General features: G+C 44.5%; 1 protein-coding gene and 1 pseudogene across 1 annotated transcript; both read left to right on the forward strand.

Annotated features, from left to right (window-relative positions):
• The first annotated feature begins 1,610 nt into the window (after positions 1-1,610).
• Positions 1,611-12,100, forward strand: LOC149447479 (uncharacterized). Its single transcript, XM_089652498.1, has 6 exons — positions 1,611-2,503; positions 3,095-3,409; positions 4,622-4,760; positions 6,252-6,283; positions 9,557-9,630; positions 9,721-12,100. Exons 1-6 carry the CDS (start codon positions 2,455-2,457, stop codon positions 9,817-9,819), a joined length of 708 nt encoding a protein of 235 aa, XP_089508624.1. The 5' UTR covers positions 1,611-2,454; the 3' UTR covers positions 9,820-12,100.
• Positions 11,012-11,127, forward strand: LOC149447480 (U2 spliceosomal RNA; annotated as a pseudogene).
• Positions 12,101-12,558: the final 458 nt, after the last annotated feature.

Consider the following 12,558-nt stretch of genomic DNA (forward strand, 5'->3'; position numbering starts at 1 on the left):
GAGAGGGAGGTGTGGAGGTGAGCAGAGAGGGGTTTGGGGTGTGAAGGTGAGCAGAGAGGGAGGTGTGGAGGTGAGCAGAGAGGGGTTTGGGGTGTGAAGGTGAGCAGAGATGGAGGTGTGGAGGTGAGCAGAGAGGGGTTTGGGGTGTGGAGGTGAGTAGAGACAGAGGTGAGCAAAGAAGGGTTTTGAGTGTGGAGGTGAGCAGAGGAGGGAATGTGGAGGTGAGCAGAGAGGAATTTGGGGTGTAAAGGTGAGCAGAGAAGGAGGTGTGGAGGTGAGCAGAGAAGGGTTTGGGGTGTGAAGGTGAGCAGAGAGGGAGGTGTGGAGGTGAGCAGAGAGGGGTTTGGGGTGTGAAGGTGAGCAGAGAGGGAGGTGTGGAGGTGAGCAGAGAGGGGTTTGGGGTGTGAAGGTGAGCAGAGATGGAGGTGTGGAGGTGAGCAGAGAGGGGTTTGGGGTTATGGAGGTAAGCAGAGAAGGGCTTAGAGTGTGGAGGTGAGCAGAGAAGGGGTTTTGGGGTATGGAGGTAAGCAGAGGGGAGGGGGGGTTGGTGTACAGAGGTGAGCAGGGGGTGGTGTGTGGAGGTGAATAGAGGTGGGGTTTAGGTGATGGGGTTTTGTAATACGGTGGTGAGCAGAGAGGGGGTTTGGGGTACCAAGGTGAGAAGAGGGGGGGGTTTCAGTGCAGAGGTGAGCAGAAGGGTTCTGGGGTTCAGAGATTAGCAGGGCGATTAGGGTCCAACGGTGGGCAGAGCAGGATTGGGGTGCAGAGGTTAGCACTGGAGTGCAGAAAAAGCAGCACATGCACTACTTTACCAAACCACATAGTACTGTGGTACTATGCAGTCTGGTGCCTTCAAACACACTGCATTTGGAATCTGTGTTTGGGATGTCACAAGGGCAATGCAATCACCTGCAGTGTGGGAAATGCACACAGAGCGCTCCTTTTACATACAGCATTCTGTTGTGAACTGGTCCTAGTCCCCAAATCATTTTTTTTTTACATTGTGGCACCAAAAACTCACTGAATTTCTAACGCACTGGGGTAAAATTAGGAATTCATCGCACCCTTGTGCTAAAGAGCAGCGCATTTGTTTGTGAGTTGGGAATGCACGATTTTGCACGCATTTCCCAACATGCAGTAGTGTGACACGAGCCTTAAGAAGGGTGCCTCAAGAACAAAAGTAATTTTCAAGGGCGCCCTGACTAGAAAAAGGTTGAGAAACATCGCTCTAGGTTGTGCAGAATTTAAAAGGGGTGTCTTGACTGAAAAAAGGTTGAGAAACACTGGTATAAATACAGCCCTGTACATGACACTGCTATTAAGCCTTTATTATTCCCATACCCTATTAACCCCTGTTGTCAAATAGGCTAGGTATGCCACTGACTGTAAGGAGCCTGTGAGTAGGCGCCTGGGGTTTTTTAGCTCAAAAAAGATTAGAATACTCAGGAGGGGGATTGTGGAGCTTTTATATTAAAGTGAAGCTGTCCTTTAAATAATTATTCCCCAGTGTCTTAAAAAATAATTCCATTTATAGCCAGAACATGTCCGGAAATACAGAGTGACAAGTAAAGTCTGTTTGTCAAAGATAAGATGCCTTTTTCCTTGTGCTGGGGAACCACTGACTGGAAGAAAAGGGTGACGGTATAATAGACACAGAGGCAGCAGGAGGGGATGGCAGAAATTACAAAAAAATCTACTGATGCAAACACAGGCTAACGATACTTAGAGAGAGGGATAGGGAATCTAGTACCAAACAGATGGCAGGGATCTGTTAAAGCATAAAGAGTTATAGGGAATTCAGGTTCCATGAATGGTGGGGGGAGGTAAGAGGGATCCGTTGATCATTGATAATGATCAACTGAAAAAAGTAGACAGGTAAAGGGTTATTGTACAAGTGAGGGTGAATTAGTGAAGGGAGAAGGGGATCTGTTGATGAAAGACAGGCAAAGGGAATTCAGCTCCACGAGAAGGCAGAAAGGGGTATCTAGTGACCCAAGGAGGAGTGAAGAGGCTCTTGTTTCTTGGACACAAATAAGGAAGGATCTAGCATCTGAAAGTCAGGTGAACGTAGAATCTAGAAACACAGAGAGAAGTGATGGGAATTTTGTTGCAAAAAGACAGATGAAGGAGGATATAGTGACCCAGGGAAAGGTAAAGTCTATCCTGTCTCACAGGGGGAAGTAAAGGAGGATCTAGTGACCCTGAGACTAGTAAAGGGGGAAATCTAGAGATCCAAAGAAAAGCAAAGGGGATCTTGTCCCACAGACGCAAGTGAAGGAGGAACTAATGAGAGAAAGGGACCAAGTGGCACAAGGACAGTGGAGGGTAGATAAGTGATAGAGCAGTTGTAAAAGGACAACTAAGGCAAACATACAGGCCATCTACAGAACAGGTGATAGGGTAGTGAATTTTAATAGGAAGCAATAACAAAGAACTTCAGAAACCAAGGAGAATATGGACATCTGGGTGATGCTGGGGCTTGCTCTACTCAGCTGTACAGAAGGTGAGATACAGTATGTGGTGTCTTTGCTTTGAAGCAATGTTATTTGTGTCATGTTAGGCTAGCCATATACCTCCTGATTACCTGATAGCAATGCATTCTTAACTATCAGAGGGTAAAGTTCCCAGTGGTTCTGGATTTTTGAGCTGACTGGCTGTATTCATAAATGGTGCCTACTGTTGGTTAACATTACCCTTACCCAAAGATTTCTGACATTATCCCCCATGTATACAGACCAATGAAGATATTGCCAGGAGCCAAACCTCCAACTATCATCGAATTTCTACAGCCATTGTGCAAAAACGTGGACACCTCTGGACATTTTTTTAAAAATGTCCTCAGTAAGACTAAAGCTTAACTTTTTCAATGAACACAATCAACATAAATATGCTAAATTTTAATTAGCAGCATACCATTGTAAGTGTCCTTGATCAGTGTGCATAGACATATACCATTTTCATTTGGAACATTGGTATGTTATGTGCAGTGGCAGCAGAGAAGCAATTTCATTTTCAGATTTTATTTCTGTCCATAGGAATCGGTCACACGATATATATTATTGCATTTACTGTCACCTCTACTGTTCTCCCACAGGCTGCACAGAAGTCCCCTCTCTATCCCTCTCACAGTTCATAGGCATCTCAAGCTTCAACCACAGTGCTCTGAAGTGCCAGCTCTGTCTTGATTGGACGATCCATACCCCTCAAGAATATACCTTCACATATTTTTTAAATGGAAATATTGTACAGATAACCAAAAAGCAAGACACAAAAGCACTGTACTATCTGTCCAACAAGAAGAATATCTATGGATCATGGGAATGCAGGGTTGAACAATTTCCCAGCCTTAGTGCAGTGTACTACATAGGACCACAGACATCTGCCACACCAGCCACTGGTAACAATGCAAGTAAGTGATGTGACATAATGATGCAAATGACAGAGTCTGTCCCTCCTCCTGCCGGGCGACACAGACAGAAGCGAGCTAGGAGATGTTCCCTCCTCCTGCGGGGTGACAGACAGAAGCGAGCTAGGAGATGTTCCCTGCTCCTGCGGTGTGACAGATAGAAGCGAGCTAGGTGGCTGTCCCTCCCCCTGCAGGGTGACAGAGACAGAACGGAGCTAGGAGATTGTCCCTCCTCCTGCAGGGTGACACAGACAGAATAGAGCTAGGAGATTGACCCTCCCACTGCAGGGTGACACAGACAGTGGTGAACTATGTGACTGTCCCTCCTCCTGTAGGGTGACAGACAGAAGCGAGCTATGAGACTGTCCCTCCTCCTGCAGGGTGACACAGACAGATATGAACTAGGAGATTGACCCTCCCCCTGCAGGGTGACACAGACAGAACGGAGTGAGGAGACTGTTCCTCCTCCTGCAGGGTGACACAGACAGAAACGAGCTAAGAGACTGTCCCTCCTCCTACAGGGTGACACAGACAGAACGGAGTGAGGAGACTGTCCCTCCTCCTACAGGGTGACACAGAACGGAGTGAGGAGACTGTCCCTCCTCCTACAGGGTGACACAGAACGGAGTGAGGAGACTGTCCCTCCTCCTACAGGGTGACACAGACAGAAACGAGCTAAGAGACTGTCCCTCCTCCTACAGGGTGACACAGACAGAACGGAGTGAGGAGACTGTCCCTCCTTCTACAGGGTGACACAGACAGAAACGAGCTAGGAGACTGTCCCATCTCCTGCAGGGTGACACAGACAGAACGGAGCTAGGAGACTGTCCCTCCTCCTGCAGGGTGACATAGACAGAATGAAGCTATGAGACTGTCCCTCCTCCTGCTGGGTAACACAGGCAGAAGCGAGCTAGGAGATTGTCCCTCCTCCTGCAGGGTGACACAGACAGAAACGAGCTAGGAGACTGTCCCTCCTCCTACAGGGTGACACAGACAGAAGCGAGCTATGAGACTGTCCCTCCTCCTGCAGGGTGACACAGACAGAACGGAGTGAGGAGACTGTCCCTCCCCCTGCAGGGTGACAAAGACAGAAAGAATCTAGGAGTCTGTCCCTTTCCCTGCAGGGGGACACAAAAAATGAATGTCTTTCCCTCCTGCAAAGTGACCATTATTTACAGCTTTTAGCCTCATACATTAAATACAATTCATTTCCAGGCACAGAGGAAACATCTGTTCCAGTTTCTACAGTTCTTTCACGACTGATCATTACCATTGTGACTGCAGTCCTCTTAATGATGATCCTCCTCATACTGACAGCCATTACATCCAGCTGCTGCCTGCTGAGAATCTGCAGGTAGGTGTCTTTGTCATCGGAACCAATATGCATTGATTTTGTTATTACGAAATTAAAATTAAATAACCATTTGCCAAGTTACCATTTGTCTTCATGGAAACCCTGCAGCAGAAGTGGTCACTTTTGTTTTTTTAATAGTGGGGGGCCTCAAGTGCGGCCCTTGACATCACCAAAGGGGGGCACATAAAATTCAGTAGATATTCAGTCTCAGAGGTAGCACATACATACACATAACAAGATATAGTAAAAGACTGTGGAGAAGATACCAGAGATGGTCAGAGACTGTGGATGTAGTGAAAGTAATAGTCAAAGACTACAGACATGATACAAGACACTGTATGAGACTGTGAACATGCTATAGTACTGGGACATGCTTCAGGAGACAGTCATTCACTGGAGAAATATTACATGGGACTGTTAGAAATCACAGCTATGACAGGACAATAAAGAAATGCAAATTAGTGTCTGCTGGGGCCCCAAGGGAGCTGCTGCCATGATTTAAAGATGTGGCCTATTACTGCTTTGCTAGCTATGGAATCACTGACCCCCACAGGCATACAACCTCAAAGTAGTATAAAACCATCAGCATTTTTTTAGTTTAACACATTGAGCACAATAAAAATAAACATTCCCAGTTAACAGTTGGCTAGAATTCTTATCCAAGCACTTGCAGTTTATAACGTTCAAAGTTGCTGGCTCCAGTTTTCTCATTGCTGCTTCCCTGAACTTCCAGTCTTCACAGGAAGGCAGTCAATGCATCTGCTTGAAGAAGGGAGATAGGGAAAGGAGGAATAGCAGAGTGCTTTGCCATCCTAGGCTATGGGGCTGTGTGTTTCTATTGATGCACACAGTGTAAGGAGACACGGCTCTAGTCCCTGCATGCAATGGTGACTCCATAGGATGCTGCAAGAGAAAGGAGCCACCCTGAAACAGGAAACCTGAGGCAGCAGTCATGGTACGAGCTTAAACAGGAACATAGGAGTCAATTAAAATAGACAAGTTGCACACTCAGCAAATTGATTAAATCAGCCGTTGAAAGTGCTTATAAAACTGAGGGTTTATTATTACTTTAAAGTCTGTTTTGCTTATTTGCAATCTTGTTTCAAGTCAATGACTCACTAAGATGTGAACCACAGATAAATATGGATTCCCCCCCTCCCACCCTTTTTGCACATGAACAGATCTAATACTACTGAAGCCCTGAAGAAGGGGTTGCCTCAATGTTCTAAAATGCACTGGCTATGCTTTATGTTATGCATCAATAAAATGACCACTGTTCTCCAACCAGCTGGAGTTTCCACCACACTCTCCCTCCACAATCTTCTCATGCTTGAAGAGACCTGCTCTCAGGAGCTTCCAGAAGACTTACCCACCACCACCAAGAACTAGCACTGCCTCACACAGACTGCAAAGCCTGCATTTAGATCAGATACATAATGGTTATTAAAGGTACAACAGAAATAACAATTTTCTTTCTTTTCTCTGGTTTAGGAAAACATCCACATTACATCACTGTCCCAGAGGTAAGAATTTTTGATGATGCATAGCTTAAAACTTTCTGAAATAAGAAAAAGCGGGACACCTGTTAACAGGAGTACTTTTATTTTTAGTGAGATTGTCTTTTACAACCCCTCTTTCTTTTAGTGTAAGCACCTGTGTGCTTACCTTAGTTCCAATGGTCCGACACTCGTGAGGTCCCTCGCCAACGCCAGCATCTTCTCCCCACAGCTTCTTCTGGGTGCTGGTCTTCGGCTGTCTTGATTGGCCAGTGCAGGATGATGGACAGGACTGCAGCCATCCCGGAACACAAATTCAGGACCTTTTCTGACATTGAACTTCTTATGTTTTTTTACTGTAAATTTTGCCGAGTGACAAACAGCGACTTTTATGGCTGTGCTTGGGGTTCCATTAACAATTAATGACACTGCAAGTGTGACGCATATTTTTCAAGCTTTTTTTTTTGCGCTTTGTGGAAACATGCATTTCTGTGCGTGTTCCCAGAATGAGTAGATGTTAATGGGACCTCATAAATAACTCTTGGGTGTTGATTTATTAAAGTTAAATATACTGTGCACTGCAAGTGCAGTTGCTTTAGATGCGAGGGCAAGCTCTGAAATGAGGCAAAGCTCTGCAGATTTCTTTCATCCAATCATGTGCAAGTAAAAATGCTGTTTTTCTATTTTCCTTGCATGTTCCCCTCAGATCTAAAGCAACCGCACTTGGAGTGCACAGCCTATATGCCTTTAGTAAATCAACCCCTTTGTATTCCTTGATGGTTGCAATGCTAAGGCAAGAGATCAGAGCTGCTAATGCAGCAGCTTTTTAGCTTGTAGAGCCAACCCCCACCTAATCAAAAGGTCTGATGGGTATGCTGTAAAAAAAATTGGATTGTTTTATAATGTTCCAGTGGATACATCTCTACTGCCCTCTATCCTGGATACATCTATATTTCCATATGACAAGGTTTCACAAGCAGAAAACCAGTGTGCTATTTAGTAGAATGAAATCACAATCTGCTAGATACCACATCTGAGATAGAACTGATGTATATTTCTCTTAGGAGGTTTGATGTGTCTTAGTTTTCTGGGCCTTGTAATATAGGGTTGCTTGGTGTCTAACAGACTGCTGTTTTCTTGTACACAGGGGCGGACTGACCATTTGGAAACTCGGGCAGTGCCCAAGGGCCCGGGGTCAGTAGGGGGCCCCATGAGATGCCCCTGGTACCTTTTTCATAGACTTTTTTGAGTTTGGCCAAGGACACAGGGGCCTCATGATCCCCTATTGCCCGGGGGCCCCATGAGTTGTCAGTCCGCCCCTACTTGTACATTAACCTCTTTTTTGGAAGACAACTACATTATCGTCGGCATTGACAGACATATGAAACTTTGGCTGCTTGGTCAATATATCAACTATTGAACTAAGCCCCAATTGTAAATCATCATTGGCAAATAAATCTATTCCAGGCGAGGGTGCATAGCCCTACGCACCATCTGGCCAATTGATGAATCTAAAATATAACCTTTATTCAGATATACATATAAAATGTATGCTCAGCTGTAATTAATGCCTATTGGAGTGGAATGTACTGCACACAACTATATGACTGGATACCATTGCAGTTATTTACCTTACATCCAAAATGGTTAACGCCAGACCAAATCTAATACTATACTGTTATAGATGAAGTGACGGCATAAAAAGAGCCACTGTAGTTTGATCATAAGCCTATCAGCTTGAATATGTAATCTCTATTAAGGTAATGGAGTTACCCCATGATGCACTGTAAAACGCAGTACAGGCCTCTCCAAAAAAGAGGGGGAGAGGAGTAAATACCATGTGCATTCAAAAATGCTCCCAAAGAAAGAGCACTTGGGATTTGGGAACACTTTTTGAATGCAGATGGTATTTACTCCCCCCCCCCCTTTTTGGAAGAGGCATGTACTGCATTTTACAGTGCATCATTTGCATTCCTCAAGACAGTGAGGTAATTTTGATTGGATATGGTGATATATGGGGCTTGTCCATGAGAGGCTGACATTTAGTCCTGTGGATGAGTGTACCCGTATTACATATCTGTAGCAAGACAGATTATACTATCGAATTAGTTTTGTCCATGGGGTAACTCCATTACCTTAATAGAGATTACATATTCAAGCTGATAGGCTTATGATCAAACTACAGTGTCTCTTTTTATGCCGTCACTTCCTCTAAAACGGTATGGTATTCTATTTGGTCTGGTGTTATTAACCATTTGGATGTAAGGTAAATAATTGCAATGGTATCCAGTCATATTGTTGCGTGCAGTACATTATACTCCATTAGGCATTAAATTACAGCGGAGCATAAATTTTATATATATCTGAATAAAGGTTATATTTTAGATTTTATATCAATTGGCCAGATGGTACATAGGGATACGCACCCTCATCCGGCATAGACATGGTCAATATATCAGACTTACAGATGTGTATCCCTTGAGCTGCTCTCCAGCCTGTTTTTGACTTGTCCATTTACAACAGAGCCTCACCAGAATTCTTTTGAACACCTGCGCTAGTGAACATTTATGATGCCCTGCATTATTTCTATCTTGTCTGCTTCCTATCAAATATGCCTTAAACTGGACTGTGGTTTGTCAAAGGTGTCACCTTTCCTGGCTGCCTAACCTTAGAACTCATATCTGTGGCAGTTTTTGTTACTTGCAAATTCTGCAGAAAAGAAAAAAAAAAAAGGGTGGCACGGTGTTCAGTACTACTCCCTATTAACTCCACACAGTTAATATCTCATTTTTTATCAAAAATCTAAATATTTCAAAAACGTAAGCTTGCACAGTTCTAAAAGCTTAAAAGCAGAATTTCACCCAAAAGGGGAAATTGTGCGTTTCCTCCTCCCCCCTCTGCCACATTTATACAATTATTTTTATTTTCGGGAGGGGGGTGAGAGAATTTGTTTTGAGAGGTACCCGCTCCTACTTCCACTTGGATTGCTTAGGGAGAGCGGAAGCTCTTCGACCCCCCCCCCCTCACTGCCCACAGTCACAGGTCCCAAAAGGCTGCAGGACCATTCGCAAAGCGTGGCTGCTCCCAGTTAAGATGCCAGCATCAGGGACCCAAAGACTGGTAAACAATTTATGTAGCTGATTACTTTTTATTTTGGCACATCTGAGTGAAGATCCTCTTCAAATATTCAGATTCTTCCATAAGACCAGTCATTGTCTTCTCTACACAATGAAAATGTATTAGCAAGTGACATTGCACAATTCCTTTGTGGGTTAATAGAAGACTGTATTTTTATTGCAGAGCGACAACGATCAGACAACTTTCCCCTTACTGAGAACTTAAACCAAGGCACAACTGATGTAAACATAGACATGGTAGGTTTGAGAAGGTGCAGTGGCTTCCTCTGCTGGTAGCAATAGGCATTACATAAGCAGATGTTAATGTTTTTGTTTTTTTACCTCCAGAGTACAGAGGTGTCTTACGTGGAGTTAGAACTCGGTCAGAAGCCACCCTCCCAAAAACTGCTGAATCCTCGTTCTACAGTCTATGCAACCATAATGTGACTTATCAGGCAAGTCTTATCAGGAAAAGGTGTGATTTGGTGGACTAAATGCTTCACTACTTAGTGAGTCACTGACCTGGAACATGCATGCTTGATATGCACATGCTTAATCTAGCTGCGTGACTCGTCAGAATAACAAAGGAAGCATTGCAAGCTGCAGCCACACACATAATATGAATGTACGCTGTTTTTTAGCTGTAACAAATATGTAGTACAAGGGTTTATTGATTAGATCAAATCAATTATTTAGGAAGACCCTCTCACTACATCGTTCTTAGTAAATAAAAAAAAAAAACGAAACACTATACCATAAGACACCCCCCCCCCCCCCCACTGCCTAACCCCAAGTTTATATTAGTAGACACTACCACAGTAATGGTGCACCAAAAATTATACCACAAGTCACGTTCAGAAGGCAGTACCACTGCCAAAGAGGTTACAGTGCAGAGCTGCCTATCAAATCCCTCTGAAAAGCAATCCCCTGCAGATTTATTTTTCAGAGGGGTAACAATGACAACTACAAGTGTAAACAAGCCCTTAAGGCAGAACTAAACCCACCAATTTAACAGTTTCCCAAAACAATTACATTCAAGGCATGCTATGAATGATAACTGGTGCAGTTGCTTGTACTCCTAACCAGACTGTTATCAAATGGCTTGGACATAAATTACATGTGCAGCATCATAGGAACTGCAGATCAAACAGGCTGAGATGGCTTCCTTGGCTGTAGAATTTAGTTCCACTTTAAACTGCCATCGCATTTGTTTTTCTACATATTTGTTAAAATGTGCATTTTTGACCTGAAGTTTATGTACCCTAAATATATTTTCTGAAAGTGGAGAACTTGTACAATATAAAAACAATTACTTCCAGATTATGTTGCACAATACTGTTCATGAATACAATTGTACTGTATTTCAATCAGATTATGTGATGGAAGCAGATGCAATTGATAATTTACAATTGTAACAATCAAGTCTATCTTATGGGCAGCACAGTGGCTAAACAGTTAGCACTTCTGTCTAGCAGTACTAGGGTCATTGGTTTGAATCCCACCATGGCACTACCTGCCTGAAATTTGCATGTTCTCCCTATGCCTGCCTCACTCCAAAGACATGCTGGCAAGTTAACTGGCTCCTGTCTAAATTGGCCGTATGTACTGTATGTATGAATAAGTTAGGGATCTTAGATGTATCGCTTCTCGGCCTTTTGGCTAAGATCAAGTGTAGTATCTGTTCTTATCAGTGTCCAGTGGGGGTGCTCCCGACCATTCTAGCTTTGCGGGGATGGTTGTTGTATAGTACCCTCACTGGTATGATGGGGGTCCGGAAGGCTGGACCGGAGGGACAGAAACCAGGGGGCGCCACGATACGCTCTGGGACCTTGGGAGTAATTCCTCTGGGAAAGCTGGAAATACCCAGTACCTCCTGATTTGGACGGATCTACCTTGGTCTGGCCAGGGGCTGGGGACGCAAAAAGTCCGCAAACTCAGTGCCCCCTGGGGAAGACGCTCTCAGGGGTGTCACTAGTAACACTTGGGTGTGGGACCCCATGGTGTGAAGATGACACATGGCCACTGTTTTTCACCTCTTTTTGCACAGCGCCCTAAGGACCAGGCCTCTTGGCTAGGACCAGGGCAATTTTTGCTACAGGCCTCAGGGCCTGGTCTGTGCACAATTCGGCACGGAACCACTTTTTTATTTTTTCTTTATCTTTATTTATTATGCACTCCCACGTTTGTCACTTTTTTGCTCTTATGTGTGTGTTTTTCACGGATGGAGGGTGTGGGTCCTCGGGCCTACCCTGAAGTCTAGGGGGAGGATGTGTGGCCCTACGGTTCCTTCCTTCCCTGATCCCTAGGGGACTCTTCTTTGGGAGAGTCCCCTTGCCTAGTACTGGATGTCCGGCTTCGGCTGGGCATAGGGAACGGTGGTCCACCAGGCCTTTTGGCCAGGAGGACCAATTGGGAACCTTGTCCCCGTCAGGAGCTTCGTGCCCCGGGGGATCAGGGTAAGTGGTCCAAGCCCCTTTAGGGGTAGGACACAGCACACCCCTAAGTGCACTTTTTCGTGTGGTGTTTTGCACTTGCACTTTTTTTGTGAACACTTACGGGTTTTTTCGTTATAGTTGCACGTTTGCGGACTTAAAAAAAAAAAAAAATCTTAGATTGTATGCTCCTTGAGGGCAGGGACTGATGTGAATGTTCAATATGTATGTAAAGCGCTGTGCAAATTGATGGCGCTATATAAGTATCTGAAATAAAGTAAAACTATAGATTGAGATCCACTTCCCTTTGTGTGCCATATCGATCAAATGGGCTGTCAACTATAGACTGAATATTCCTAGATTGATTTCTCCTATCTCTCATTCATTTATCGAAGCATGTATGGCCATAGCAACAGGAGCAGATCAGAACCACTCAGCTTAGTCACTACATATGGAAGAGTAAGCATCAACAAAGAGCACATATGAGGTCAGAGCTGGGTGTTGGGTTGGATCGCATTCTGTTACTGGGAATGGGGTAACAGTTACATTGAACAGGTGAAGTGGGCATAGGCTCAGCATGTCCCTCCTAATTGCAAAAAGGTACAGTAAAAGGTATACATTGACACGGGGACAAGCGGGTTAACTGGAGCCCAATTTATTGTTCAGTGTGCATAGTGTACAGTCATTTCTAAGTTGGAGGACCACCTTAAGGTTGAGCTATCCCTGAGGGTGGCCTCTGGCTTGTCACAGGGCA

Source organism: Staurois parvus, unplaced genomic scaffold, assembly GCF_062004578.1.
Source record: "Staurois parvus isolate SC_StPar_1 unplaced genomic scaffold, SC_StPar_1.0 ptg000684l, whole genome shotgun sequence".
NCBI classification, from domain to species: domain Eukaryota; kingdom Metazoa; phylum Chordata; class Amphibia; order Anura; family Ranidae; genus Staurois; species Staurois parvus.

Bases quoted from the DNA above. Each gene is read 5' to 3' on its own strand.
- LOC149447479 (XM_089652498.1), top strand. From the start codon at position 2,455: ATGGACATCTGGGTGATGCTGGGGCTTGCTCTACTCAGCTGTACAGAA. The intron at 4,761-6,251 runs GTAGGTGTCTTT...TCTCTGGTTTAG, and splicing joins TGCCTGCTGAGAATCTGCAG to GAAAACATCCACATTACATC. The intron at 6,284-9,556 runs GTAAGAATTTTT...TTTTTATTGCAG, and splicing joins ATTACATCACTGTCCCAGAG to AGCGACAACGATCAGACAAC.